At 44.3% G+C, this 25,290-nt stretch overlaps 1 protein-coding gene across 1 annotated transcript; it reads left to right on the top strand.

Moving 5' to 3' along the window:
• The first annotated feature begins 6,079 nt into the window (after window positions 1-6,079).
• On the top strand, window positions 6,080-25,176 carry lcp2a (lymphocyte cytosolic protein 2a). The gene is made up of 21 exons (XM_061250173.1): window positions 6,080-6,777; window positions 8,370-8,432; window positions 10,492-10,538; window positions 13,679-13,744; window positions 13,897-13,922; window positions 14,044-14,084; window positions 15,048-15,261; window positions 15,476-15,582; window positions 15,714-15,789; window positions 16,370-16,480; window positions 17,563-17,591; window positions 18,063-18,079; window positions 19,519-19,626; window positions 19,938-19,962; window positions 20,101-20,113; window positions 20,339-20,429; window positions 21,294-21,346; window positions 21,817-21,926; window positions 22,782-22,856; window positions 23,326-23,481; window positions 24,390-25,176. The coding sequence occupies exons 1-21, from the start codon at window positions 6,700-6,702 to the stop codon at window positions 24,507-24,509; spliced, it is 1,626 nt and encodes a 541-aa protein (XP_061106157.1). The 5' UTR covers window positions 6,080-6,699; the 3' UTR covers window positions 24,510-25,176.
• The last annotated feature ends 114 nt before the right edge of the window (window positions 25,177-25,290 follow it).

Genomic DNA, 25,290 nt, shown 5'->3' on the forward strand with positions numbered 1-25,290 from the left:
ATGACATGCATGTACCTTTCAAACACAAATGCTAAAGGGGCAGAACACCCAAAAATGAAATTAATTTCCCTCCACTTAGCCAGAGTCTGATCTGTCCATCCAGAATGTCACTGAAATGAGATGAGTTTAAAAAAAATATATATCCATGTTTGTGTGGCCTGAAACTGCCCCTTTAAAAATATATATAGAAAATGATTTTATAATGATTTTGACACCCTCCAGTACTGTCGGCCTAAGCAGGATGAGAATACAGGATTAACGACTAGTCTGGGTTTTTTATTGCTGCAGAATCTGCAGAATCTATGTGCCTGTCCCCACACTAACAAAGTGTTGATATCTGAATTCTTCAGGTGTTGCTCTTTATAGTTTGTTTATTTGTCTAATTGTGGATTAGTTTAACAGTTTGTACTTAAGAAGTACTTCATACAAGTGTAGACCTTAGTGATTTATGATAATATACAAATAAGCTATTATAATTATTATTATCTGCATTGTGCTTTGAGTGATTTACAGCAGTAAACAAATGCCAGAAAAAGACATAATGCCAAGAAACAACATTTTACTTAAGATCAAATAAAATATAAAATCGATACAATTATTACAAATTATGAATTAGACAAAATAAAGATAAGATAAATGAATAAAAAGATATTCAATAAAATATATTCAATTTAATTCAAGTGTAATTCAAGACACCCCACAGGACAGAAACGCTAGCCCTAAGCCCCTGATAGCACATGAGGGGCACTGAGTGCAAGGGGAGGGAGGGCCAGGGAAAAGGAAACGAAGAAAGATTTAGCACTGTAGAAATTAGCAGTACACACAATTAGTACACTTGATTTCAGCCATATACATCCATCCATCCAGAATGGCTGCACCACACGTACCACCTCGGTGATTAAGGTTGTAAGAAACCCCACTGGGTTAAGGGGTTAGATCAAAAATATATGGTTCCAACAATCAATCATTACTGGTAACTGAAAGCAGTGGAGTTCTAGAACAGTGACTTACAATTTTGAAATCACATTCCAAAAAGCCTACTCTTCAAAGGGTTTACATTTAAAATGATTTAAGAAACATATGGTCTGTGTTTTTAGTTCCTCTTTTAGCAGTGACAGTGCCCTCTGGTGGAAAGCATGCACTTGTCTTTTACGTAAAGGGACTCTTGACAGTATATCGGGGCCTATATAAATATATAGCAAAATAATTATAATTGTAGAAGGTAAATTCATGCAGTAGTCTGGAAATGTATGTCTGTGGCTAAGTCTGGGGAACCTGCTAATATTCAGGTGCATTGATCTCTGGTTGACCCAGTGTAGGCGAACTGCAGTGACCTACAATCCAGAGGCGACTCGATTCGACTGATAACGTTACCACAGGTATATTTTCCCAGGTTTTAAAGCCACAAATATAGGTTTGTAACGTGTGTCAATATATTTGTGACAATTGTGACAGTCACATGTTTAGGATGGGTTCAAAATGAAAAATTATTTTATTTCCATTTTCCGTAAAATTACTTCAATTACACAAATGACTTTCAGAACAAGTAATCGTTGTAGCTACCCATACATGACTTCTGTAGATACTGCGCCGTGGATTTTTCCTATTATTGCGTATTTTTCACTCTGAATGGTTTCAGAACTTTAGACAACATTAGACATTAGGGAAACCGAGTAAACATAAAACACATTTTTAAATGATTTCATTCAATTAAAATGAATGAATATGATAATATGACATAATGAAATCAATATAATTTCTTCCACTGGTATGTTAAATTGGCATTAGGTTGCACTAAAGAACTACCTCCGCACATTGTATTGTGGTGGTCATTTTAGGGGGAATTCAGATTATTATTATTTTTTAAATCAAAACTAAAGTTTAGGGAGAGGAGTACCTTCTGACTCAGCACTGGTAAAGGACTGGAACTGGAAGCGAAACTCGTCAGCCGTTTCAGGCTAACTCGCTCCACAATCCCTCGAAACCTCAGTTTATTCCTCTTTTTATTTTTATTGCTGAACTCACTTTTTCTTGGGGATTTTTTGTAACAAAATAAATGGGTTTGTAACATGTCGATAAAGTACAGATTTACAACACCAACGCGATTCATGTTTTTAGTAGATGCACTTTTAGTGGGTGTATTTTCTTCTCTTTTAACCGTCAGTTGCAAACAAAGACAATAACCCAGATTACTTCGCCTGATTATCATCTGGTATAATTTTCCATGCCCGAACATTTATTCATAAAACACAAACCCCCATATCTCCTTAGTTCACAGATCTTGAGTAACCCCAGAAAGGTCAACTATGATGCAATACGAAATGTACAGCAACAGTCTCCAGGAAGTGGAAACGGCTCGGCTCAGATGCACGCATGTCTCTGCACGCCAAGTCTGCAGGCCCTCGTACATGTGGGTGTGTGCAAGTAACTTTCTGTGTTCCCATGACAACACTGCAATAAAAAAAAACAATTTTTATTTTTAAACAGAAATGTTTTCTCTCAATAAATAGTTCTCAAATTAGAAGCAGTAGGAGAACTTGCCATTCACCAGACTTTCAATTGGCCGTGATTTATTAAGTTTATCTGTTTTATTGTTTTTGTGGTAACTAGAGGCAGCTTCTGCGGAGGCGCTGCATTTCGCGGCAAAGGTCGTCATAAACTTTCCCAGTGTGGGCGTGAGTTCAAAAGTGTGTATTTTAGGTCTTCATGCAAAATAATGAAATCAACCGTTTATGCACAGCTGTAAATCTTTACTATGATATACAATTATATTACATCCTTACGTAATACAAAAATGTACATACATGTTTACAGTCATTTATTTTTATATGCACAGCTTCCTACTGTGATGGGCTAAAGCATTGAGATGAACTAAAATATGATTATACTGTAAGTTATGTTTTCATTTATAACATATTGCATCCCTTAACCTGCCACTTGAACATAAAAATGTGTTATTAAGAGCATTCAATGCATCATTTTCATCCAGATTTTTGCAATCATTGCTGAGTCAGCCATCTTCACAAGATGGAAATGCACCCTTTTTAAACAGGAGACTTGAAAATCTCCCATTGGCTCAAGGCGAATCTCCATCACAGAGTCACTGACAAAGTGAAAACAATGTAAAAAAATGATTGTTCAATCTTCCCATTGATTACGATCCTAGAACATTGACAGGCTCAGGGATTCATCAGATTCAACTTCAAAAGCAGTTACCAAAGCTTATATTCTTGTTTCGCATGACCCTAGATCACCTCCTGAAGCTAGAGGCCAGAATGGGTAAAAAAACACAACAAATGAAGTTAATTTGAGCAGGACGTCTGAGAGGGTTGGAAGAGGCGGCTGTCCAGTTGTTATGAGAACCGATCAGAGCCACTCACAGACGTCAAGATGTAGTAAATAACAGGCTTTAATAGAAGCACACAGAAAACGGGCCAATACAGGGTAAGCAGTAATGTGGTCAAGTCCAGGCAAAGGGTCAAAGGCCAAGCAACCAGAGCAATGAGGAGAAGGCAGGGCGATGTCAAAACGTGGAACGTGGAAGGAAAACATGAAACGACGCGCATACATAGAACAGGGCGAGTACACAGAAACAAACTATGAGACAGGAACACAAGATGTGTTCAACAGTGTCTTGCTCACGAAACCAATGTTGTTGCTTTTCCTGTGGACCTGCTGTGGTCTGACACAAATACAGTGTTCTGTAAAACTGTACTCGCTAACCGTCTGCTGCATTGGGACACCTATAGCACGGTTTCTCACATCTTCCATTCACAGCCTTTTCTGCGCTCATTGCTGACTGGCCAACTAGGCTGTCACTAGTGGGGTGAATGTTGGGGTGACGATTCTAGGGGCCCACAGATTGGAGCGGGGGGGGGGGGCAGCTGGAGGCGTCCCAAAACAATTCTAGAATTCCAAGGGACACCCCTGCTTATTGCTGTTACGCAACAGTGCTGTTCACTGCACCACGGTGCTGCCTGTACAAGTGTCCTGGATGACAAAAACATTCATTCATTCATTCATTCATTATCCTAACCCGCTTATCCTGAACAGGTTCGCAGTGGGGGCTGAAGCCTATCCCAGCATACATTGGGTGAAAGGCAGGAATACACCCTGGACAGGTCACCAGTCCATCGCAGGGCACACACACCATTCACTCACACACTCATACCCACGGGCAATTTAGACTCTCCAATCAGCCTAACCTGCATGTCTTCGGACTGTGAGAGGAAACCCACACGAACACGGGGAGAACATGCAAACTCCACACAGAGGTCCCGGCCGACGGGAATTCGAAGCTGCACCATCCGTGCCGCCTGACAAAAACATTTTGCACTGAAAATATTTTCAGAAATATATAATAATATAAATATATTCAAAAACATACAGTGGTGTGAAAAAGTGAAAAAGCCCCCTTCCTGATTTCTTATTTTTTTGCATGTTTGTCACACTTAAATGTTTCAGATCATCAAACAAATTTAAATATTAGTCAAAGACAACACAAGTAAACACAAAATTCAGTTTTTAAATGAAGGTTTTTATTATTAAGGGAGAAAAAAAATCCAAACCTACATGGCCCTGTGTGAAAAAGTGATTGCCCCCCCTGTTAAAACATAACTTAACTGTGGTTTCTCAAACCTGAGTTCAATTTCTCTAGCCACACCCAGGCCTGATTACTGCCATACCTGTTCTCAATCAAGAAATCACTTAAATAGGACCTGCCTGACAAAGTGAAGTAGACCAAATGATCCTCAAAAGCTAGACATCATGCCGAGATCTAAAGAAATTCAGGAACAAATGAGAAAGAAAGTAATTGAGATCTATCAGTCTAGAAAAGGTTATAAAGCCATTTCTAAAGCTTTGGGACTCCAGCGAACCACAGTGAGAGCCATTATCCACAAATGGCGAAAACATGGAACAGTGGTGAACCTTCCCAGGAGTGGCCGGCCGACCAACACCTCATTTCAGAAAAAGAACATCATACCAACAGTAAAATATGGTGGTGGTAGTGTGATGGTCTGGGGCTGTTTTGCTGCTTCAGGACCTGGAAGACTTGCTGTGATAAATGGAACCATGAATTCTGCTGTCTACCAAAAAATCCTGATGGAGAATGTCCGGCCATCTGTTCGTGACCTCAAGCTGAAACAAACTTGGGTTCTGCAGCAGGACAATGATCCAAAACACACCAGCAAGTCCACCTCTGAATGGCTGAAGAAAAACAAAATGAAGACTTTGGAGTGGCCTAGTCAAAATCCTGACCTGAATCCTATTGAGATGCTGTGGCATGACCTTAAAAAGGCGGTTCATGCTCGAAAACCCTCCAATGTGGCTGAATTACAACAATTCTGCAAAGATGAGTGGGCCAAAATTCCTCCACAGCGCTGTAAGAGACTCATTGCAAGTTATCGCAAACGCTTGATTGCAGTTGTTGCTGCTAAGGGTGGCCCAACCAGTTATTAGGTTTAGGGGGCAATCACTTTTTCACACAGGGCCATGTAGGTTTGGATTTTTTTTCTCCCTTAATAATAAAAACCTTCATTTAAAAACTGCATTTTGTGTTTACTTGTGTTGTCTTTGACTAATATTTAAATTTGTTTGATGATCTGAAACATTTAAGTGTGATAAAAAAAATAAGAAATCAGGAAGGGGGCTTTTTCACTTTTTCACACCACTGTATATATAATGTCCCAGGCAGTGTATGTTTTGGCATAGTAGAACAGAGCAGAGAATCATGTTCCCTTTAGGGGACAAAAAGCTCTAGGTCTTCAGAGGATAAACATCTACATGCTGCAAAACCCAAAAACTGTTTCCCTTTAAAACTGAACAGGGCCTCCTGTCCGTTGAAGATGGAGGTTGCCTATATTACGTCCACAGTATATCATCAGTTTCAGTATAGACGGGATGTATTGGACGTTCTTGTAGGGCCATATGCCCATAATGGCACTCTGTGCTTGGTGTTTCAAGTGATTTAGAGTGCTGCCACAGTACTTCCCCTATTCAACGCTGCTGCCATCAACAGGAAGTGCAGGAGGAAGTTTTTTTTAGTTGTTCTTTTTTTCTTTTTCTCAGACTGCTACTGACGGCCTGTGCCTGTGTCTTCGATGGCTCTTGCTTTCTGAACTACTCATTTTCGCATAGTTTTTTTCTGGCAGCGGACAGGGGGCGGTGAGAGCCGGGGTGGGCAGTGGGGGGAGTTTGGACTTTCAGTGACTGGATTATCCCGGCCTCTTTTCTGGAAGCGCTTGTGACCAGGTCGCTGCAGGGGGGCCCCACGCCTTCGCACCCTATGTGATTTGGCAAGAGGAAGTGTTCAACAAGGCTAGCAAGTGGGCCACCTCGCTCTCTCATTCGCACCCCCTCTTTGTTTTCGGCGCCCGTGGTGGCGTAACCCTGACCTAGCGTCTGTGGTGTGCGGAGCTTAAAGCCCTCCTCCTCGCTTCTCGCCGCGAATGCTGGTCCTGCTCCACACTGCATTCACTCGCGGCGGGCTAAGAGCAGTCAGGGGCGTAGCAGCGCAACGCGGGTAGCCATTTTCTTCGAGGCCCTTGCCGTCGACCGCGACAGGGAGGGATTAAATGTGCAGTGCCTCTTCCAGACGCTCTTTCGCTTTCACCGGAGTGCTTCTCTTTCCGTCTCGTCACTTTCTCCCCCAGCCGGGGCCTTTTTCTCGGACTAGAAGGAGGGCGACCTGGGAGCACGATGAGTTTCGACAACATCCCGTCCAAGGCAGAGGTCATGAGGTGGCAAGCTCCGCAGCTGGCCGACTACATGAGGAAGGTGAGGGATTATGCGGTGTCCTCAGGTGTGGTTTTCCTCGTCCATGTTTCAGGGCTGGGTCTGTCTCAGATCTATCCTGGTGGGAGTTCCAGCTACTAGGCTAAGATGGAGCCTAGCTGGAGCCAGCTTCTGCTTCAGCTGGTAACACCTGGAATCTGGAGATGGTCTGTTGTCTGTATCAAGCTGGCCCACCGGCCAGACATGGTGTTGCTAGCATGGTTGCTATCTCAGCCATTTTATACCAGCTTCAAACTAGCTGGACCCATTTAAACCTATGCTAGAACCGAGCTGGAATTTCCACCAGGATCCACTACTGTGCTACAGACCTACTCCGCTAACTGTGAGTCTAACACTGAGATGATGGACTGGATCAGAACCATCACAGGGACTGGGTCTTTTGTGTGTGTGTGTGTGTGTGTGTGTGTGTGTGTGTGTGTGTAAGAGAGTAAGAGCTTGAGATATTTCAATAGCTTCATATAATATGCTGACCTTTAGTGTCTGAGAAAGATAACAGTTTATGGATAAAATTCAACTGTCTATTGGCCCAAAGCACTCAGTAACTTGATGCGATAAATTAACTCCTTGATGATAAGTTGACAGCGGCACGGATGGTGCAGTGGGTAGCACTGCCACCTCACAGCAAGGAGGTCCTGGGTTCGAATCCCCGTCGGCCGGGGCCTCTCTGTGCGGAGTTTGCATGTTCTCCCCGGTTTCCTCCCACAGTCCAAAGACATGCAGGCTAGGCTGATTGGAGAGTCTAAATTGCCCATAGGTATGAGTGTGTGAGTGAATGGTGTGTGTGCCCTGCGATGGACTGGCGACCTGTCCAGGGTGTATTCCTGCCTTTCGCCCAATGTATGCTGGGATAGGCTCCAGCCCCCCTGTGACCCTGTTCAGGATAAGCGGGATCAGATAATGGATGGATGGATGGATGTTAAGTTGACCCTTTAAGGTGCAAGATTACACATATGTGATTAGAATGTCATCAAGTTGAACGTGCTAATGCTGACGTAATCACTACTGGTAACTGAAAGAAATGGAGTTCTAGAACACTGACTTAGAATTTTAAAAAATCATTCCAAGAAACCTACACTTCAAAAGGTTAAAAAGAGTCACGAGAATGCAGGACTGGGAAACCATGTGCACAGCCATGGGAGGTAAAGATTTTTTTACATTTTCACATTATGGCTATTTGGTATATGGTATTTGAAGAATACCATTTCAAATGCCACTTTCTCAAGAGCGGTTTAAATTAAATTAAACAGGGTACAAATCTATATGCATTTTGAAATCAGATTCAGAAAATCTAGAAAAAGTACTATGTTTAGAATAGGATGATTATTTCAATTAATATGTAAGTGAAATTGTATTCTCAGAGATTATAAATAAATAAAATAAGGATTATAGATTGCATTAATAAATAAAAAAAGAAATAAAAAAACTCTAATGCCTTGACCACACCACACATAGGTCCTCGTAATGGTATTCCTTGTTATCAGCACTGAACAGACAGTGCTCCACAGCTCAGGAACCTCACTTTACACACAACTGTACACCTCAAACACCATCCTTCTCCTAAACTGTGTTGCCAGATGGACCTGGGAGGATGTGACAAAGTCATCATGAAGCACACAATGACTGGACAGAGGTTCCTGGTGAGTTGACATCTGTCATTGTGACATAAACAATCTGCCCTTACTTTCAATATGCCCTTACCGGGTAGCCAGTGGAGGATGGGCTCCCTCTCTGTAGCCAGGCTCCCAATTTTTTCCCTGGAGTTTTTAACCACACTTGTTTGCCTTTTAGGGGTTCAGGCCTGGTTTCTGCCCAATGTTCCTTCTGCTTCTCTATAAGGCATCTTTGTCATCGCTCACTGTGTAAGGCGCTAAGAAAACATTTATTGAATTGGATTGAATTGGTGAATAACACCTGCTTAGGCATTTATTGGAAATAGGATGCTGTACACCTTCAGATGCATCTCTGTGCGGCCTGCACTTCTTCGTATCAAACATCTTCATGCGAATTCTATTGTTTGTGCTGTTTCTCTGGCATAGATGTTTGTGCAGTAGATGTGAATTCACTGAAAGTCAAGTAAAATACTTTCCATGCTTGCTCCCGGCATTAAAACTGCTTGTTCAAAAAATAATTCAACTTTTACTGTCATTTTTGTGTGTGGGAGAACCCTGTGCTTTTAAGTGTTACTTCATTGGCTTTGTTCTGCAAAAAGTATAAACAAAGCTAACTGACATGGTGGTAGAAAGTCTCAGACACATGACTCCAGTTAAACAAATTATGTACAGTATCGTTGACCGAAACTAGAAACAAGAACCTCTGCATCCCAAATGAAACCCAATATGTTCATTCAAGATTAAAAAAACCGACATTAATCAGGATCAATGCATAACATACAATTGAAATAGGTACTAGAGAAAGTTATTCATGTAAAACATTAGAAATGCTTGATCATCCACGCTCTCGGAAATATGGGTACAGTGGTGAGTAGTTGGCTCTTGAACCGGGAGATAGATTGTGTGAACCAAGTAGGACTCTCGACAGTGTGATGTGTGAGTCAGAAGGCCACAGACAGGATGCACAGCGGAGCACGGCCAGCTCAGTCCCATGAGGCTCTGGGTGTCAGTGACTGAGGAAGTGCAAGCCCTAACCCACACTCTCCTCCCCCCTCTACAGTTCCTCCTCATCTCCTCTGAGACACAGAGAGAGAGGGAGGGAGAGAGAGAGACAGAGAGAGAGGGAGAGAGAGAGAGACAGAGAGAGAGAGGGAGAGAGAGAGAGATAGCAAGAGAAAGACAGAGAGAGAGAGAGACAGAGAGAGAGAGAGCAAGACAGAAAGAGGGAGAGGGAGAGAGAGAGATAGCAAGAGCAAGACACAGAGAGAGAGAGACAGAGAGAGAGAGATAGCAAAAGCAAGACAGAGAGAGAGAGAGGGAGAGAGAGACAGAGAGAGAGAGGGAGAGAGAGAGAGATAGCAAGAGCAAGACAGAGAGAGAGAGAGAGCAAGACAGAAAGAGGGAGAGGGAGAGAGAGAGATAGCAAGAGCAAGACACAGAGAGAGAGACAGAGAGAGAGAGATAGCAAAAGCAAGACAGAGAGAGAGAGAGAGACAGAGAGAGAGAGCGAGAGCAAGACAGAGAGAGAGAGATGGAGAGAGAGTGAGAGAGAGAGCAAAAGAATAACAGAGCGAGAGTATTGTTAAGTTGTGTTAAATGTTCAAATGTATGTTTTTTGGCAATACAAAATGTAGTGAACGAATTGAATTGCGAAAGAGAGAAATTTAACAAACCTTTATTGTAACACTAAAAAAAACAGCACAAGGGACAGAAAACGATCAACTCCCACAAATCCCAAGGAGGGAGGAAAGAGAGAGAGAGAGAGCGAGAGAGAAAGCGAGAGAGAGAGAGAGAGAGAGGAGCAGCTTGGTTTAACAGTGTACTACTTCATTACTTGTCCTTGTTGTCTTGCCCCTTTTTCTACCCTCTCAGAGATATCAAAGACTGCTGGAAATTATAAGAAGAGAAAATATGGAGGGAGTAAGAAAGAAAGAAATGGAGGGGTGGGGCTGTGCGGGAGAGAGAAATTATTATTTTAAAAATTAAGTTATTGTTTTTAATAGAATCTGTGGCATGACTCTTGTTGAGATGCTTGTGGGCTGGAATGCAGCAGCTAAATGGGACACTCTGCTTTCTGTCTTTCCAGACCATGTCCGACAACGACCTTCAGAAATTTCCCAAACTCCACACCCCGTGAGTCACACTCTTTCTTCCTTGGTAGCCGTGCATCCGACACATCAAAGGCGAAACAGTGTCATGGGTAGTGTGCTCTGAATATAGGGTAACGGGAGAAAACAATTCCTGTATATACTTCAGGCATCTGAGTTAGCAAAAGCAAGAGATGAATATGCAAATAAGCTACAGACAGTCAGCTTGTGTGTGTCATGGTATTCACATGCTTTTGTCTGCATTTGTGTGCTGATTCCCCCCATCTTACATTACATTACATTATTGCCATTTGGCAGATGCTCTTATCCAGAGCAACGTACAGTTGATTAGACTAAGCAGGAGACAATCCTCCCCTGGAGCAATGCAGGGATAAGGGCCTTGCTCAAGGGCCCCACGGCTGTGCGGATCTTATTGTGGCTACACTAAGATTAGAACCACCGACCTGGCATCCCAGTCATTTACCTTAACCACTACACTACAGGCCGCCCTAATCTTCAGCTGAGCAATGTTAAGCAGATGGATAACTGACAGGCATCAACTGTTGCTTAGATGTCATTCATTAAAGAGCAGTGAGTGAGTTTTTCAAACAAGGTTAGTGGAGATTTGCAGTCAGAAGGCATACATCATCGGGAACTAATTATTGCTGAAAACAACTAATCTGTAAACTGAGAGGACAAAATAATGTATTAAGAAGAAACTGGGTTTATAAAGTACAGCAGTTTGGGTAGTCTTCATGAACTAAGAAACCACCGATAACTCACGGAAAACAGAAAACAACTGCCGTGATGAGAGATTAATCCCAAGAGCCATGACGAAAAGCCAGAATAAACCTTTATCCAAAGTGACAGAAAGCACCCTCCTCATGTGGGAAATGTGGAGGTAGACTGTGTCATGGCCTGGGCATGCACGGCTGCTTCTGGAACAGGCTCACTCGTCTTTATCAATAATGGAAGCAGAAGGATGAATTTTTAAAAAATCCTCCAACCTCATTGGCTGATGCTTCATCCTGCAGCTAGACAATGACCCCAAACACACTGCCTATGCAGCCAAATGCATTCATGGATTGGCCAAGACATTTATTTAAATCCAATCAAGCCTGTATTTCATTTGCTGTACAGGAGACAGAAACCTTGTGAAACTAATATTGACTGAAAGCAGCTGCAGTGAAGGCCTGGAAAGGCATTTCCAAAAAAGATACCAAACTTTTACATTTAAATTTGCATTTACATTTTAATAACTTAAAAGCAGTTATTGCATTTAAGGGCTATGCAACCAAATATTATTAATACTATTTTGTTGATTTATTCTGTTAACAGCTCACAGCTGAAAATGGGGCGACTCAACATAAAAATGTCTGCTTCTGCAAAATGGTGAAACATATACGTATGTAAATACCACAAAATAAAGCTGCTTGTCTGGAATATTGTCTTGTATTCATCTTTGGATCTGAAATCCAAATGCCTTAAGTATATAGGAAAAATAACAAATGTGATTTTACCACTACCATACTTTTTAAGGGCCATGTATATCCATGTCGCTTTCTCCCCTGATAAGGTGAGCGATGTGATGCTTAAAAGTCAATTAGGGGGCGACATGGCACCCGGGCTGTGTCGAAGTGTCCCTGAGCAAGACACCTAACCCCCAATGCTCCTGACGAGCTGGTTGGTGCCTTGCATGGCTGCCAATCGCCATCGGTGTGTGAGTGTGTATATGAATGGGTGAATGAGAAGCATCAATTGTACAGCACTTTGGATAAAGGCGCTATATAAATGCCAACCATTTACCAATTACAGATCATCCACTTTCGGTTTAAATAATTTTGCCAACACAAAATTGGATAGTATGAGAACTTTGAAATCTGCAGCCTCCTCTGACTAACGTATAGAAGCTTGAGATGATGTGGGGGCCTGACAGACTTCTTCTCCTATTATCGCCCTGGAGTACGAAACAAGATGTACAAACAGTAGCTTTAGAGCTGAAGTGACAGAATATGGAAGATTTTTGGCCAATTTCACCAGAACAGATTAAGCCTAATCTGAGACTAAATTCAATGTTGAGTGGAGATTCTCCACACAAAAACTCCACGAGTTTAGTCCACGACTAAGACTCATCTGTGTCTGTAAGACTGGCCCTTAATGACATATTCAACGCTTCACACAACACACTTGGTCGTTTTAAACATTGCAGCTGTGTCTTTTTCTATGTCACCAACAAATAATCAAATTATATGAAATCCTCAACCATGTGACCACAAGCCCAAAGGGAAGGCTATTGGCTACAATCCCACACTACTATCCTGTGTGATTGAATGTGTATATGCCCAACGTGCTTTGTGTGCAACAGTACTATTGCTCTGATTGTTTACAACATCATTTCTCATGGAAAAAGATGTCATTGTGAAAGACAGACTAAAGACAAGGACTGAGAGACTACACAAATGCTAACCCCCAGAGATGCGGAGGAACGAAAGGCTGTGCTTCAAGGGGGCTGTTCTGTAATCTAATTTTAGAAAAGTGAGAGAGAGAAACCGGGGTAATGTGAGGAGGTGGTGCATATAAAACAGAACAGCTCTGGTACGTTTTTACCACATCCTGTCAGAGCAGAAATCCAAAACGACAGGCAATCCTAACTCGGCAATCGAGACTCTCAACAGCAAACATTCGACACCCTCTGAACACCTGATCACTTACAAAAAACAAACAAATGCTACTGGTAGCACAAATTAAATGTAACACATTACAGTCTAATGACAAAATATGAAATACATATAAAATATAATATAAATATAAAAAATGTTTTACAAATGAAAATATACAGTTCATATCAAAATGCATGTCATACATGAAAGATGTACCATTTACTGCTACACTCAAACAGAAATGACAGTTAGAATTTATCTAAAACATTCTAGAACATTGGGGGAAAAAAAATTCAATTTTTGTCCAAATCTACATATATGACAGCAGCAACAATGTGTATTGTATTGGTTCTAATACTTGTAGTATCCAGGATTTTGGAAATCAAATATATAATATTCTTGCATTTTTTAGCATTAACATGAGAATGAATGGCATTAACCTAACATATTTTGGCAAATGCTTCTAAACAGACACAAACACATGAAAGCATTTAACTATAACACCTATTTTCCTTCTTTGTTGTAGGCTGATCTCTAAAATCTGCCGGGAAATCAATAAGAAAGAAGAAAAGAGGGGATTCTTTCCCAAGAAGTGAGTTGAATGCTGAATAAAAACTGTACTCTAACACTAATATCATAAAATATCCCACGGCCTAATCATTTCAGTATAAACCACTTGGGTACAAAGCAGTATACAGAATTCAAGTGTACGATAAAGGCTATTATTTTCTGCTTCTTCCACAGAACAGTGCACAAGTACCCAGAACCAGGTACAGTCACGAGCATTTCCATGTTGTTGCTGTAGATGACTATTCACCAAAGAAACGCTGACTGGATAAAATGCGTCTAGTTAGAACATGGGCTTGATTTCACACTTGTGTCTATTTATAGTTGCTGTTCCAGAGGACGTTGGCTGGGATTCTGAGGAATTTGTGAGTCAGTCTGTTGTGTCTGTCTTCTGCAGTTCTCAGCCGTCAAGGCAAACCAGTGTCCACGCATGTCACACAGACAAATTAGTCTGCTGAAATTAGTCTGCACATATATTTAGGTTGAATTGCTCCTGAAAATGGAGCGATTGTTCTGCATTCAAATTTTCAGCAACACTCACAGTCAAGCCAATTAATCTTAAAGATAAATGTGCTGCAAGTTGAGGTTGAGGTCTTTATGGTCCCCAGCCTTGGTCCTGGAGAGCCACAGGGTCTGCTGGGGTCCCCAGCCCAGGTCCTGGAGAGCCACAGGGTCTGCTGGGGTCCCCAACCCAGGTCCTGGAGAGCCACAGGGTCTGCTGGGGTCCCCAGCCCAGGTCCTGGAGAGCCACAGGGTCTGCTGGGGTCCCCAGCCCAGGTCCTGGAGAGCCACAGGGTCTGCTGGGGTCCCCAGCCCAGGTCCTGGAGAGCCACAGGGTCTGCTGGGGTCCCCAACCCAGGTCCTGGAGAGCCACAGGGTCTGCTGGGGTCCCCAACCCAGGTCCTGGAGAGCCACAGGGTCTGCTGGGGTCCCCAGCCCAGGTCCTGGAGAGCCACAGGGTCTGCTGGGGTCCCCAACCCAGGTCCTGGAGAGCCACAGGGTCTGCTGGGGTCCCCAACCCAGGTCCTGGAGAGCCACAGGGTCTGCTGGGGTCCTCAGCTCTGGTCCTGGAGAGCCACAGGGTCTGCTGGGGTCCCCAACCCAGGTCCTGGAGAGCCACAGGGTCTGCTGGGGTCCTCAGCTCTGGTCCTGGAGAACCTCACTTGGTTTCCCGAGACCGAATTTGTTGTTGATTTGAATGTAAAGGCAAAACAACAGAATGCTTGATGGTGGATCTCAGTTGCAGACCACTGATTTAGACATTTATCAGAGTTTGAAAAATGTAAAAAATGATAAAAATGTGCTGAAGTGTCTCGCTGCTGTTGCAGGATCAGAGCGATGATGACTATGAAAGCCCGGATGCGGACGGCGGGGACGGCAGTGGGGGGGACTACGAGTCTCCTGTCGAGGAGGACCCCCACAGAGACCGGCAGGACAGCGACAACGACAACTACGACTATGAGCCCCCCCCGTCAGAGCCCCTCGAAGAACTGCCCCGCCAGATATGCCCCGCCAAGCCCCTAGGTGACAGCGACTACATAGGTACTGTGCTGCCGTCATGTCCCTGTCCAGATCCAGACCGTAAAAGTCCTCCCCAAAACTTTCTTCCAGTCACCTGGACTTAGCACAGTTCTTCAGCCAGGAGGTAGAACTAATGAGTGAAATCAGCTGGCTGGAGTTAATGGGTGGAAGTTACAAATGAAGACAAATGAAGAAACCCTTCTTTCTATACGTGTGTGTGTGTGTGTGTGTGTAGATAATAACCGGATCCGGGGTGTGTCAATGAAGGTGCCCAACAACCTGCCACCCGTCCCCCCCCAGCGCCCAGGGCCCGGACCCCCCCCCCTCTCTACCCGTCCGACTGTGAGTCTGCCTTTCCGCCTCTCCTCACAATCCCTTCTTTCTTTCTTTCCCTTCATAGTGTAAAATACATCTCCGCCTCTCCTCACAATCCCTTCTTCATAGTGTGAAATATGTTTGTCTCCATCTCACAGCTCCCTGCGCTACCTGGGCCCCTCCCTCCCAGACGTGAGCAGTCTCCACAGAGGCCCTTCAGGATATCAACCAAACGTAGGTCTCTCTTGTGACCGCACTTCTGTTCATCCTGCAGACCTCATGAGAGGCCCTATTAACCCTTGGGTTTTTTATAATGTTTTTTCAACCTTCTCGCTAGCCAGCGCTGTGGCTAACGCGTCTGCAGTGTCATTGCTTTCAGTTTCCAGGAGTGATTGTGACATCGGCATTCCAGTTAATAACATTCTGGTCCCTAGCCTAACTGATCTTACACCTCAACTGTAACTCAACTTACACCTCAACATCTGAAGTTTTCAAACTAATAAAATATTTTTCATCAACCGTTCAATTTTGCATTATTTAATGTTTACATTGTCATTGCCATTCTAGACTTTTAATATGTCCATTTTTAAGGGTTCCTACTCTTTCTGAAATCACAAAATCACAAAGGCGATGCAGTGGCGTGCTACCAGCTATCGTATTTCTGTTCTGTATTCTATCTCTCTGTTCATGTCTTATATTGTTCCCATTATTAGCTACTATCAGAACTCTTTCTCACCTCCAACTCTCTCTCTCCACCATTTCTCTCTCTCTCTCCCTCTCCCTCTCTCTCTCTCTCCCTCTCTCTCTCCCCTAGCTGTCGCAGGCCCCCCGGCCCCCCAGGTGGACCGCAGTAAGAAGCCCTCCACCCTGGAGCGGGGGCTCCCCTGTCTGCCCACCCCCCCTGAGAGGGACTCTCCCGGACCAGGTACCTCAGCTGCTGCTGCCCACGTAACACAGACATGTGTGCATGGCCAGGTGGAAAAGCCAGGTCCACAAAGAAAAAGTCTGCCCCAGTATTTTATTCCAGTCACCTGGATTTGCTAATTACCACAGTTCTTCAGCGAGGAGGCAGAACTAATGAGTGAAATCAGCTGGCTGGAGTTCATGAGTGGAAGAAACACACAACCTTTACTTTCTGGCCCCTGGACTTTCCACTTCTCATTCCACACTCAGTATGCAAACATGCATACCTACACCTGCGCTACGTAATAAAGTGTCTACCTAATAAAGTGATCACTGTGTGTATACACAAGTACACACGTGTATACATGTCACACATGCATGCAAACGCGCATACCTACGCCTGCACTCCAACGCACTCATTCAAACACAAATGCACACAATTGCACTCATGCATAGACAAATCTGGCTAGTTTTGCTTCAAGTTGAGCTGATTTCAGCCGTTCAGCACACAAGTGAACGCATGCATGTGCAAAATGCGGAAACATCACACGTGCACATGAACACATAGACAGATCTGACTAGGGTTGCCTGAAGTCAACCTGATGATGCTTGATTCTTTATAAAGCAATATGATCATCTCTCTGAGGTCTATTAATAATGAGCCCACATGACAGGGGTCTCCATGTGATTGACAGCACAAAGAGCGCCTTCCTGTATTCCATGCGCATACTGTATCCTGACTGTTTCAGCCATAATGGCGTCTGTTGGCCAACGATAATGCTATTTTTAACATCAGCGTGCGTTTCTGAAAAAGTACTAACAGGCAAGCGGTTTGTGGCATATGCTGGTGTGAGATTATAGTATTCAAAGACTTCTGATCAGCCAAGTACGGAGAAAAAGACCGATTTAAAATGCGCTGTCACCATCGGGGTTGGTAGGGAAGTGGCGAGTGAGGTGAGTTGTGCTGCCTCAGTGCTTGCGTTGAGCTGGCAGCCTGCATTGTGACAGAGGCCACCGCCTCGAAATGGCGAAACTGATGCAGGACGTTGATGAGGAAGGGTTCAGGTTGACACAGTGACTAACATATTTTCTGTGTGATTACAGAGAGGAAGCCCTGGGGGATTGGTGACAGGGTGAGTTCCCGTTCTGTAGTCTACATACTATATCCACTTAATCATTCATCGATCTTTCCATTCATACAAACCATCTCCTGAGCTCTTACACCTTTGATATAACTCTGTACAGCACCAACAATCTAACATACTTTGGCGTGTGTGGGTTCCGACACCTTATCTCCAAATTCCATCTCCAGTATGCTCCATTTTCAAATCAACCATTCCGATTGCTGGATTTTTTTTTCACAAATCTCTTTTTTTTTTCATTTCAAAATATTCCTGGCTGGAGCTGAAACACCTTTGTGAAATAAATGCATGAATACCCCACTGATTATTCCATTATACTCAAAGTTTCTTACATTCGGGTGCACCTCAAAATGTCTTTTTCATTTGGTCCACACTTGGTTTAAATCAGTGTTTCATTATGTACTGAGTGCAGTAATTACAGTTTTAACACTTTTCTGCACTGTCCTCTTTTTCACACTGCAGGCTACACATCCGAGAAGGTAAGAAGACACTTTTTGTGTTCACTTATGGCCTGTACTATCTGTTCAACCTCCCAAGCTAACCACTAACCACTACTGCATTTTGTCATTAGCACCGAGTTACCGTTTAATATGCACAGTATTATTTCACTGTGTCCAGCTCCTTCACTCACTCATAATTATGAGCACATCATCCCTCACTTTCCCTAGCCTAACACCTTCTTCTGCGTGTCTCGTCTACAATGTAATGTAATGTAATGTAATGTAATGTCGTCTGCACAGTCACACTGGACTGTGATTGTGTGACCTTATGTCTGGTGAGGTGGGGCAATGTGTATGTGGATGCTTTAGGTAGGATTATCTACTTAATGATTGACAAGTTTGTGTGTGTGTGTGTGTGCGTGTGAGAGAGAGAGGGTTGCTCATGCATTGTGCCTCTGTGTGTGTGTGTGTGTGTGTGTGTGTGAGGTGATTGCATATGCATTGTGCATGTGTGTGTGTATGTGTGTGTGTGCAGGGAGGGGGTTGCTCATGCATTGTGCCTGTGTGTGTGTGTGTGTCTGTGCGTGTGTGTGTGTGAGTGCATGTGTCTGTGCGTGTGCCTGTGTGTGTGTTTCTATTTGTGTGTGTGTGCAGGGAGGGGGTTGCTCATGCATGGTGCCTCTGTGTGTGTGTGTGTGTGTGTGTGTGTGTGTTTGAGAGAGAGGGTTGCTCATGCATTGTGCCTCTGTGTTTGTGTGTGTGAGAGAGAGGGTTGCTCATGCATTGTGCCTCTGTGTTTGTGTGTGTGAGAGAGAGGGTTGCTCATGCATTGTGCCTCTGTGTGTGTGTGTGTGTGTGTGTGTGTGTGTGAGAGAGGGTTGCTCATGCATTGTGCCTCTGTGTCTGTGCGTGTGTCTGTGTGTGTGTGTTTCTATGTGTGTGTGTGTGCAGGGAGGGGGTTGCTCATGCACTGTGCCTCTGTGTTTGTGTGTGTGTGTGAGAGAGAGGGTTGCTCATGCATTGTGCCTCTGTGTCTGTGCGTGTGTGTGTGTGCCTCTGTGTCTGTGTGTGTGTGTGTCTGTGCGTGTGTGTGTGTGTGTGTGTGCCTCTGTGTCTGTGTGTGTGTGTGTGTGTGTCTGTGTGTGTGTGCGTGTGTGTGTGTATGTATGTGTGTGTGTGTGTATGTGTGTGTGTGTGCCTCTGTGTCTGTGTGTGTGTGTGTGTGTGTCTGTGTGTGTGTGCGTGTGTGTGTGTGTATGTCTGTGTGTGTGTGTGTGTGTGTGTATGTGTGTGTGTGTGTGTATGTGTGTGTGTGTGTGTGTGTGTGTGTGTGTGTGTGTGTGTGTGTGTGTCTGTGCGTGTGTGTGTGTGTGTCTGTGTGTGTGTGTGTGTGTGTGTGTGTGCAGGGAGGGGGTGGGCATGGTCAGGTTGTGAGTCACTCTGTGAGACCTGCTCATGTGTAATGCTTGTGCCTCCAGACCTCCAGTAGTTGAGAAGCCTCCGGAAGCACCGAGGCTGCACAAGCCCCCCGTCCCTGGGCCTGGGGTCGGCAGGAGGGTCTCGTCTGTTGGACAAAACACCTCCAGGTCTGAGCCACTCACACTCACACACACACACACACACACACACACAGACCTACCTCCATGTCTGAACCACACACACACTCACACATGTAGTTTCAAGTCTCAACCACACACACTCACACCTACCTCCAGTCTGAACCGCACAGACAGACACAAACAGGCAGATGCGACACTTAGTGGCAGTCCTGAATGGCATGCAGTATGACAATACATTTTTTAGAACACACTCGTCAGAGTTTAAGTGCGGAATGTTTTCTCAAAAGTTAATTTCCTCAGCTTTAGATACAGGAAGTGACCTGTTTCTTTTTCCACAGACCATTTGCACAAGACAGAAATGATGTAAGTACATACGCTCTGGATATTTATGATATGTTCGTGGTGTGTTGTGTATTTGAGGTGGCCTAGTTTGACAGCTGTGGTTCGCGAGCATAGCACTACTGCAGAGGTTAAACTGTGTTTCTATTCTGTTCCATACAGGGTCCGGATGATGGTGAGTAACTTTGGGGAAATGGCTATGAGCTATGTACTCTAATTCAGCGTCACACTTTTGAGACATTAACAAAGGAAAGAGGAGGAATGTCCACACACACTCTTTTCTGCATTATTACTTTACATAAATTACGCCCTTGTTGTGTGCACTCTTACTAACCTTGTTCACTGTCCCTGGTCTCTCTCTCTCCCCTTCCCTGTCCACATTCACACCACCCCTGTCCAGTGGGGGGCGCTGCGTTCAGCTCCAATACCTTCCCTCTCTCCGGCAGGAGCCTGCCCCCCCGGCCAGGGATGTCCCCGGCCCACTTTGACAGGTAACGCCCAGCTCACCTGCTCAGGCCTCACCTGCTCAGACCTTGTCTGGTTCATATTTCATCCATTAGGCTGAAAATACAATGCAGCAGCGAATAAGGGCATGGAACTACATATGCTAGCAAACGTCACTGACTTGAGAGGACTAATGTTTTCCACAAATATCACATTCTCTCTAACTTTAATATTATTTGATGATAATTTGTTATTTAGCTGATGCTTTTATCAAAAGCGACTTACAGTTGATTAGACTAAGCAGGGGTCAATTCCGTCCTGGAGTGTGGTTAAGGGCTTTGCTCAAGGGTCCAACAGCTGTGCAGATCTTATCATGGCTACACAGGGGCTTGAATAACCAACCTTCCACTTCCCACTCATGTAGCTTAGCCCAGTGCTACTCAACTCCACGTCCTGTGGGCCGCAGGGTCTGCATGCAATTGAATACAATGTGCTAAGCCACCTGATTTCACTAATTAGCTTATTATCTGAACCTATCAGGTAAAATAATTAGTGAAATCAGGTGGTGTAGCGCACAGTAGGAGCAAATACCTGCAGAGACTGTGGCCTGCAGGACATGGAGTCTCAATATACAATATAATATACAACTGTCTCAATATACAATATAATTTCCCTTTTTACTTAAAGAACTATACCAACATATGTTCACCACAAATTCGTATAGCAAATACATTTTTCTGTTATAACATAACTAGCTAGCTAACTGTCACTTCAGATGTCAGTCGCTGCTGCTAGTCTAACCTGCACCTGTACTCAGAAGAGCCTTGACGTTATGAAGTGCATCGCAAATGAACAGATGTTAAGTTCTTGCGTAATAAGTAGTTAACACTCTCCCCCATGTCTCTCTGTAGCTTGCCCTCCAGCCTTCCAGCCACGGCATCCCTACCCTCCAGGCTCCAGCCCGGTGAGTGTGTGTAGCCCTCCCAGGGCTTTTGCTATGATACTGAACCAGTTTTATCTGCATGACTAGTCATCACGAGTTGACCAAGAAGCTTAAAGACAGGGCAGCGCAGATGGCTAACATCAGGGCTGCCCAACCCTGTTCCTGGAGATCTACCATCCTGTAGGTTTTCATCTCAACCCTAATTTAGCACACCCAATTCTACTCATTAGCAGCTGAACAAGATCCCTAAAGAGGTGTGCTTTGTTAAGGTTGGACTGAAAACCTGCAGGATGGTAGGTTTTCAGGAACAGGGTTGGGTAGCCCTGCTTTAGCTATTGAATGAGGTGTGCTTTGTTATGTTGGAGTGAAAACCTACAGGATGGTAGAGCTCCAGGAACAGGGTTGGGTAGCTCTGCTCTAGCTGTAGAATGAAGTGTGTTTTGTGTGGATAAATATAAAGTTTTATTTTATTGTATTTTTATTATCCACAGCGGTGAACATTCACCGGTCCAGCTCCAGGAGTCAGGCAGACCACTGCCCCAGGCCCCCACCTCAACCCCAGAGAGCCTCCATCCCCGTCCCAGAGCCTGAGAGTGAACAGGTAACACACACACACACACACGTGCATGCAAGCACACACACTTTACATTATACTTTATATTACATTATATAATTGGCATTTGGCAGACGCTCTTATCCAGAGCGACGTACAGTTGATTAGACTTAGCAGGAGACAATCTTCCCCTGGAGCAATGCAGGGTTAAGGGCCTTGCTCAAGGGTCCAACGGCTGTGCTGATCTTATTGTGGCTACACCGGGGATTCAAACCACCAACCTTGCGTTTCCCAGTCATTTACCTTAACCACTATGCTACAGGCCGCCCCACTCATACACACACACACGCACACGCACACACACAAACACACACACATGCAAGCACACACACTCATACACACACACACACACACACACACGCACACGCACACACACACAAGCACATACACACGCACACACACACACACACACACACAAGCACACACACTCATATACACACACACGCACACAAGCACACACTCACACACACGCACACACACTCACTAACATACACCCACGCCTGCAGGGAAGTGTGTGATTACACAGAACATAATGCTGTAATTAAATACAAATATCAAATTTCACTGTGTCCTGTGTGCTTGTGGACTGGCTGGTCATTTACAGTACAATGCAGAGCAGAGCTTCATTACCTAAACACACAAACACAACAGACTGTACAGTATTCATATCCACCTGTATAAGGGTCAATTCAGCGATGAGAATACACTGACCCACAGGAGCAACAGCTGATCATGAAGGAGAAGGGACATGAACAATATGCTTGCAAATGTTATAGCTCTTTACTCATAAAGTGTACGGTTGTTTGACTGGCCCTGTGTGTGTGTGTGTGTGTCTCTCGGCAGGACCTGAACCCGCAGTGGTACGTGGGCCCGGCAACACGGGCGGTCGCCGAGGGAAACTTGAGGCGGATAAACCAGGTGAAGCCCCCTTCCTGCCTGGCACACCTATCCCTGTCTCAGAGCCATGCTAAACTCATACTGTGTGTGCAGTGATTCACATCTTAAAGGATTCATTTATTCACCCGTAAAAGCTGAAGATTGCATTCCAAGTACAACGAAGGGTTTGTTTATATGTGTGAGTGAGTGTGTGTGTGTGTGTCTGTGTGTGTGTGTATGCCTGGGTGAGTAAGCGAGAGACAGAGAGAGAAATGGAGGCAAGAGAGTGAGTGAGTGAGTGTGTGAGAGAGCAAAAGTGAGAGTGTGTGAGAAACTGAGATAGAGAGATTGTTAGAGCAAGAGTGTGTGTGTGTGTGTGGGTGTCCGTGTAAGAGAGAGAGAGAGAGAGAGATAGAGAGAGAGAGAGAGAGAGAGAGAGAGAGAGAGAGAGAGAGAGAGATATATACACACAGATAATGTGTTGTAAGTGTACTACCGGTCGGTGTTTCAGGATGGCACGTTTCTGGTGCGGGACAGCTCAAGGGGCTCTTCCACACAGCCCTACACTCTCATGGTGCTGTATCAGGACAAGGTGTACAACATTCAGATCCGCTATAACGCCGACGAAGACATCTACCTGCTGGGCACGGGCTTCAAGATCAGCGAGGTATGCTAGCAGTCAGCCTGGACGAGGCATCAACTCAGGGCCTAGCTGCACTACCACAACATGAACACAAGATGGAGCTCTCATACAACTTTTCTCTTTCTTTTTTACAACGACCGTATCTAAGTCTACCGGGGTGCACAACAAGGGCCGATCCGTTTCAGGATTTTGTGCCAACTTCTGGTCTTACTTATTGAATTGACTCAATCATATCTCATCTGACACGTCTATGAGTACCGACTACAGCTGCAGACTGCAAGTGTATCCTGATGATTTTACTGTGCTCAAAGTACAGGCTTGAACCAGGGTAATTTATAGAGCTGTCCGCAAATTAAAAACAAGGCAATTGGTTGGAACAAAAACAAGTACGCAGACCAGAGTTGTGCACCCCTGAACCTGATGCACCATTTTCAGGGTTCTTTGGGCCCTGACTTGGGTATGACTTTTTACGCTGCTTTTTCTTTCTTTTCTTGGGGGTGACATCTATTTGGCACACGTGTGAGCTATTGTTGTTAAGACACAGAGAAGGTGCATAAAAACTAAATTATACGTTTAACGAATGAACAAATTCAAAGTGCAAACAAGTGTCTTATCCAGTGTTTTCTCTACACGCGCACTTCTTCTTTTTTGCACTATGAATTTTTGTTTATTCATTAAATTTAGAATTTTGTTATTTGGCTGATGCTTTTATTCAAAGCAAGTTGATTAGACTAAGCTAGGGCCAATCCCCCCTGGAGCAATGTGGGGTTGAGGGCCTTGCTCAAGGGCCCAACAGCTGTGCAGATCTTATCATGGCTACACCAGGGCACCTGCAGCTACCTTTTTCGACTGAGTGCAATAAATTTAATTTTTACTTTGACGACTTGTTAGAGCAGATTTGCTCTGACGGGCAGTTTGTGTTGTGTGTGCAGAACTTCCTTCAGGTTAAAGACATCATCGCGCACCACCGGCAGACGCCCCTTCTGCTGATCGATGCCAAAGACCGCCGAGCAGGCCAGCAGTGTCTGCTCACACACGCGGCAGGGTACTGACCGCGCGCCGCCCAACCTGCACGCAGAGGAACGGCACGACCCCAAGGGAGAGACCATGGAGAGCTTTCTATTCTGGAACGCGTAATGGACAACCCTCAACCCCATGAAAAGGACAAAGCAGTCTGCAGGATTGTTCGACACACCCGCCGTGTTTAGCAATGAGATCTGATGGCTGCGCGGGATGTGGTATCAAAGGTTGCCAGGAGGGGGCGCCATCATTTCAAATACGGCACTCCAAACAAACCTTATCCACCTGCCGTTGTCTGCGGTTATTTAATTATTATTTTTTTGTTTTGTTTTTTAAACCAAGTGTTATTATGTTTTTAATTTAAAAGATTGAATTGATTTATCAGGTTCATATTGTGTGACAGCTAGTGTAGCAGGCTCCTGTGTTGGGTGGAGCTGAGGAGCATTCAAACTTAGCGATGCAAACGTAACTTGAATAGCGCAGTGGAGCAAGGGCAGTTTGTAAACCACAGCTGTCTGTCGCAGCCTCTGTCTCTGACCGAAACAGGGCTGATTCATCCATGTTTCAGTCAAATCCACAGACCTTCTCACTGCCTCATTTCTGCTATTTTACCTTTTTCTTCAATAAAACTATTTCTGTGCATGTTCTATCCCTAAAGTGCATGTTCTATCCCTAAATTGAATAAATTCTACATTTCTATATTGAGAAATACACCTCATTACTGCCGCTGTTCCCTGAGTAACAGGTGACCTGAATCTTCAGCACACATACAGTATACACTCCCAATGTACCTAGCTGCCAAAGCAACTTACA

The sequence above is a fragment of the Conger conger genome, chromosome 7 (assembly GCF_963514075.1).
Source record: "Conger conger chromosome 7, fConCon1.1, whole genome shotgun sequence".
Lineage (NCBI taxonomy): Eukaryota > Metazoa > Chordata > Actinopteri > Anguilliformes > Congridae > Conger > Conger conger.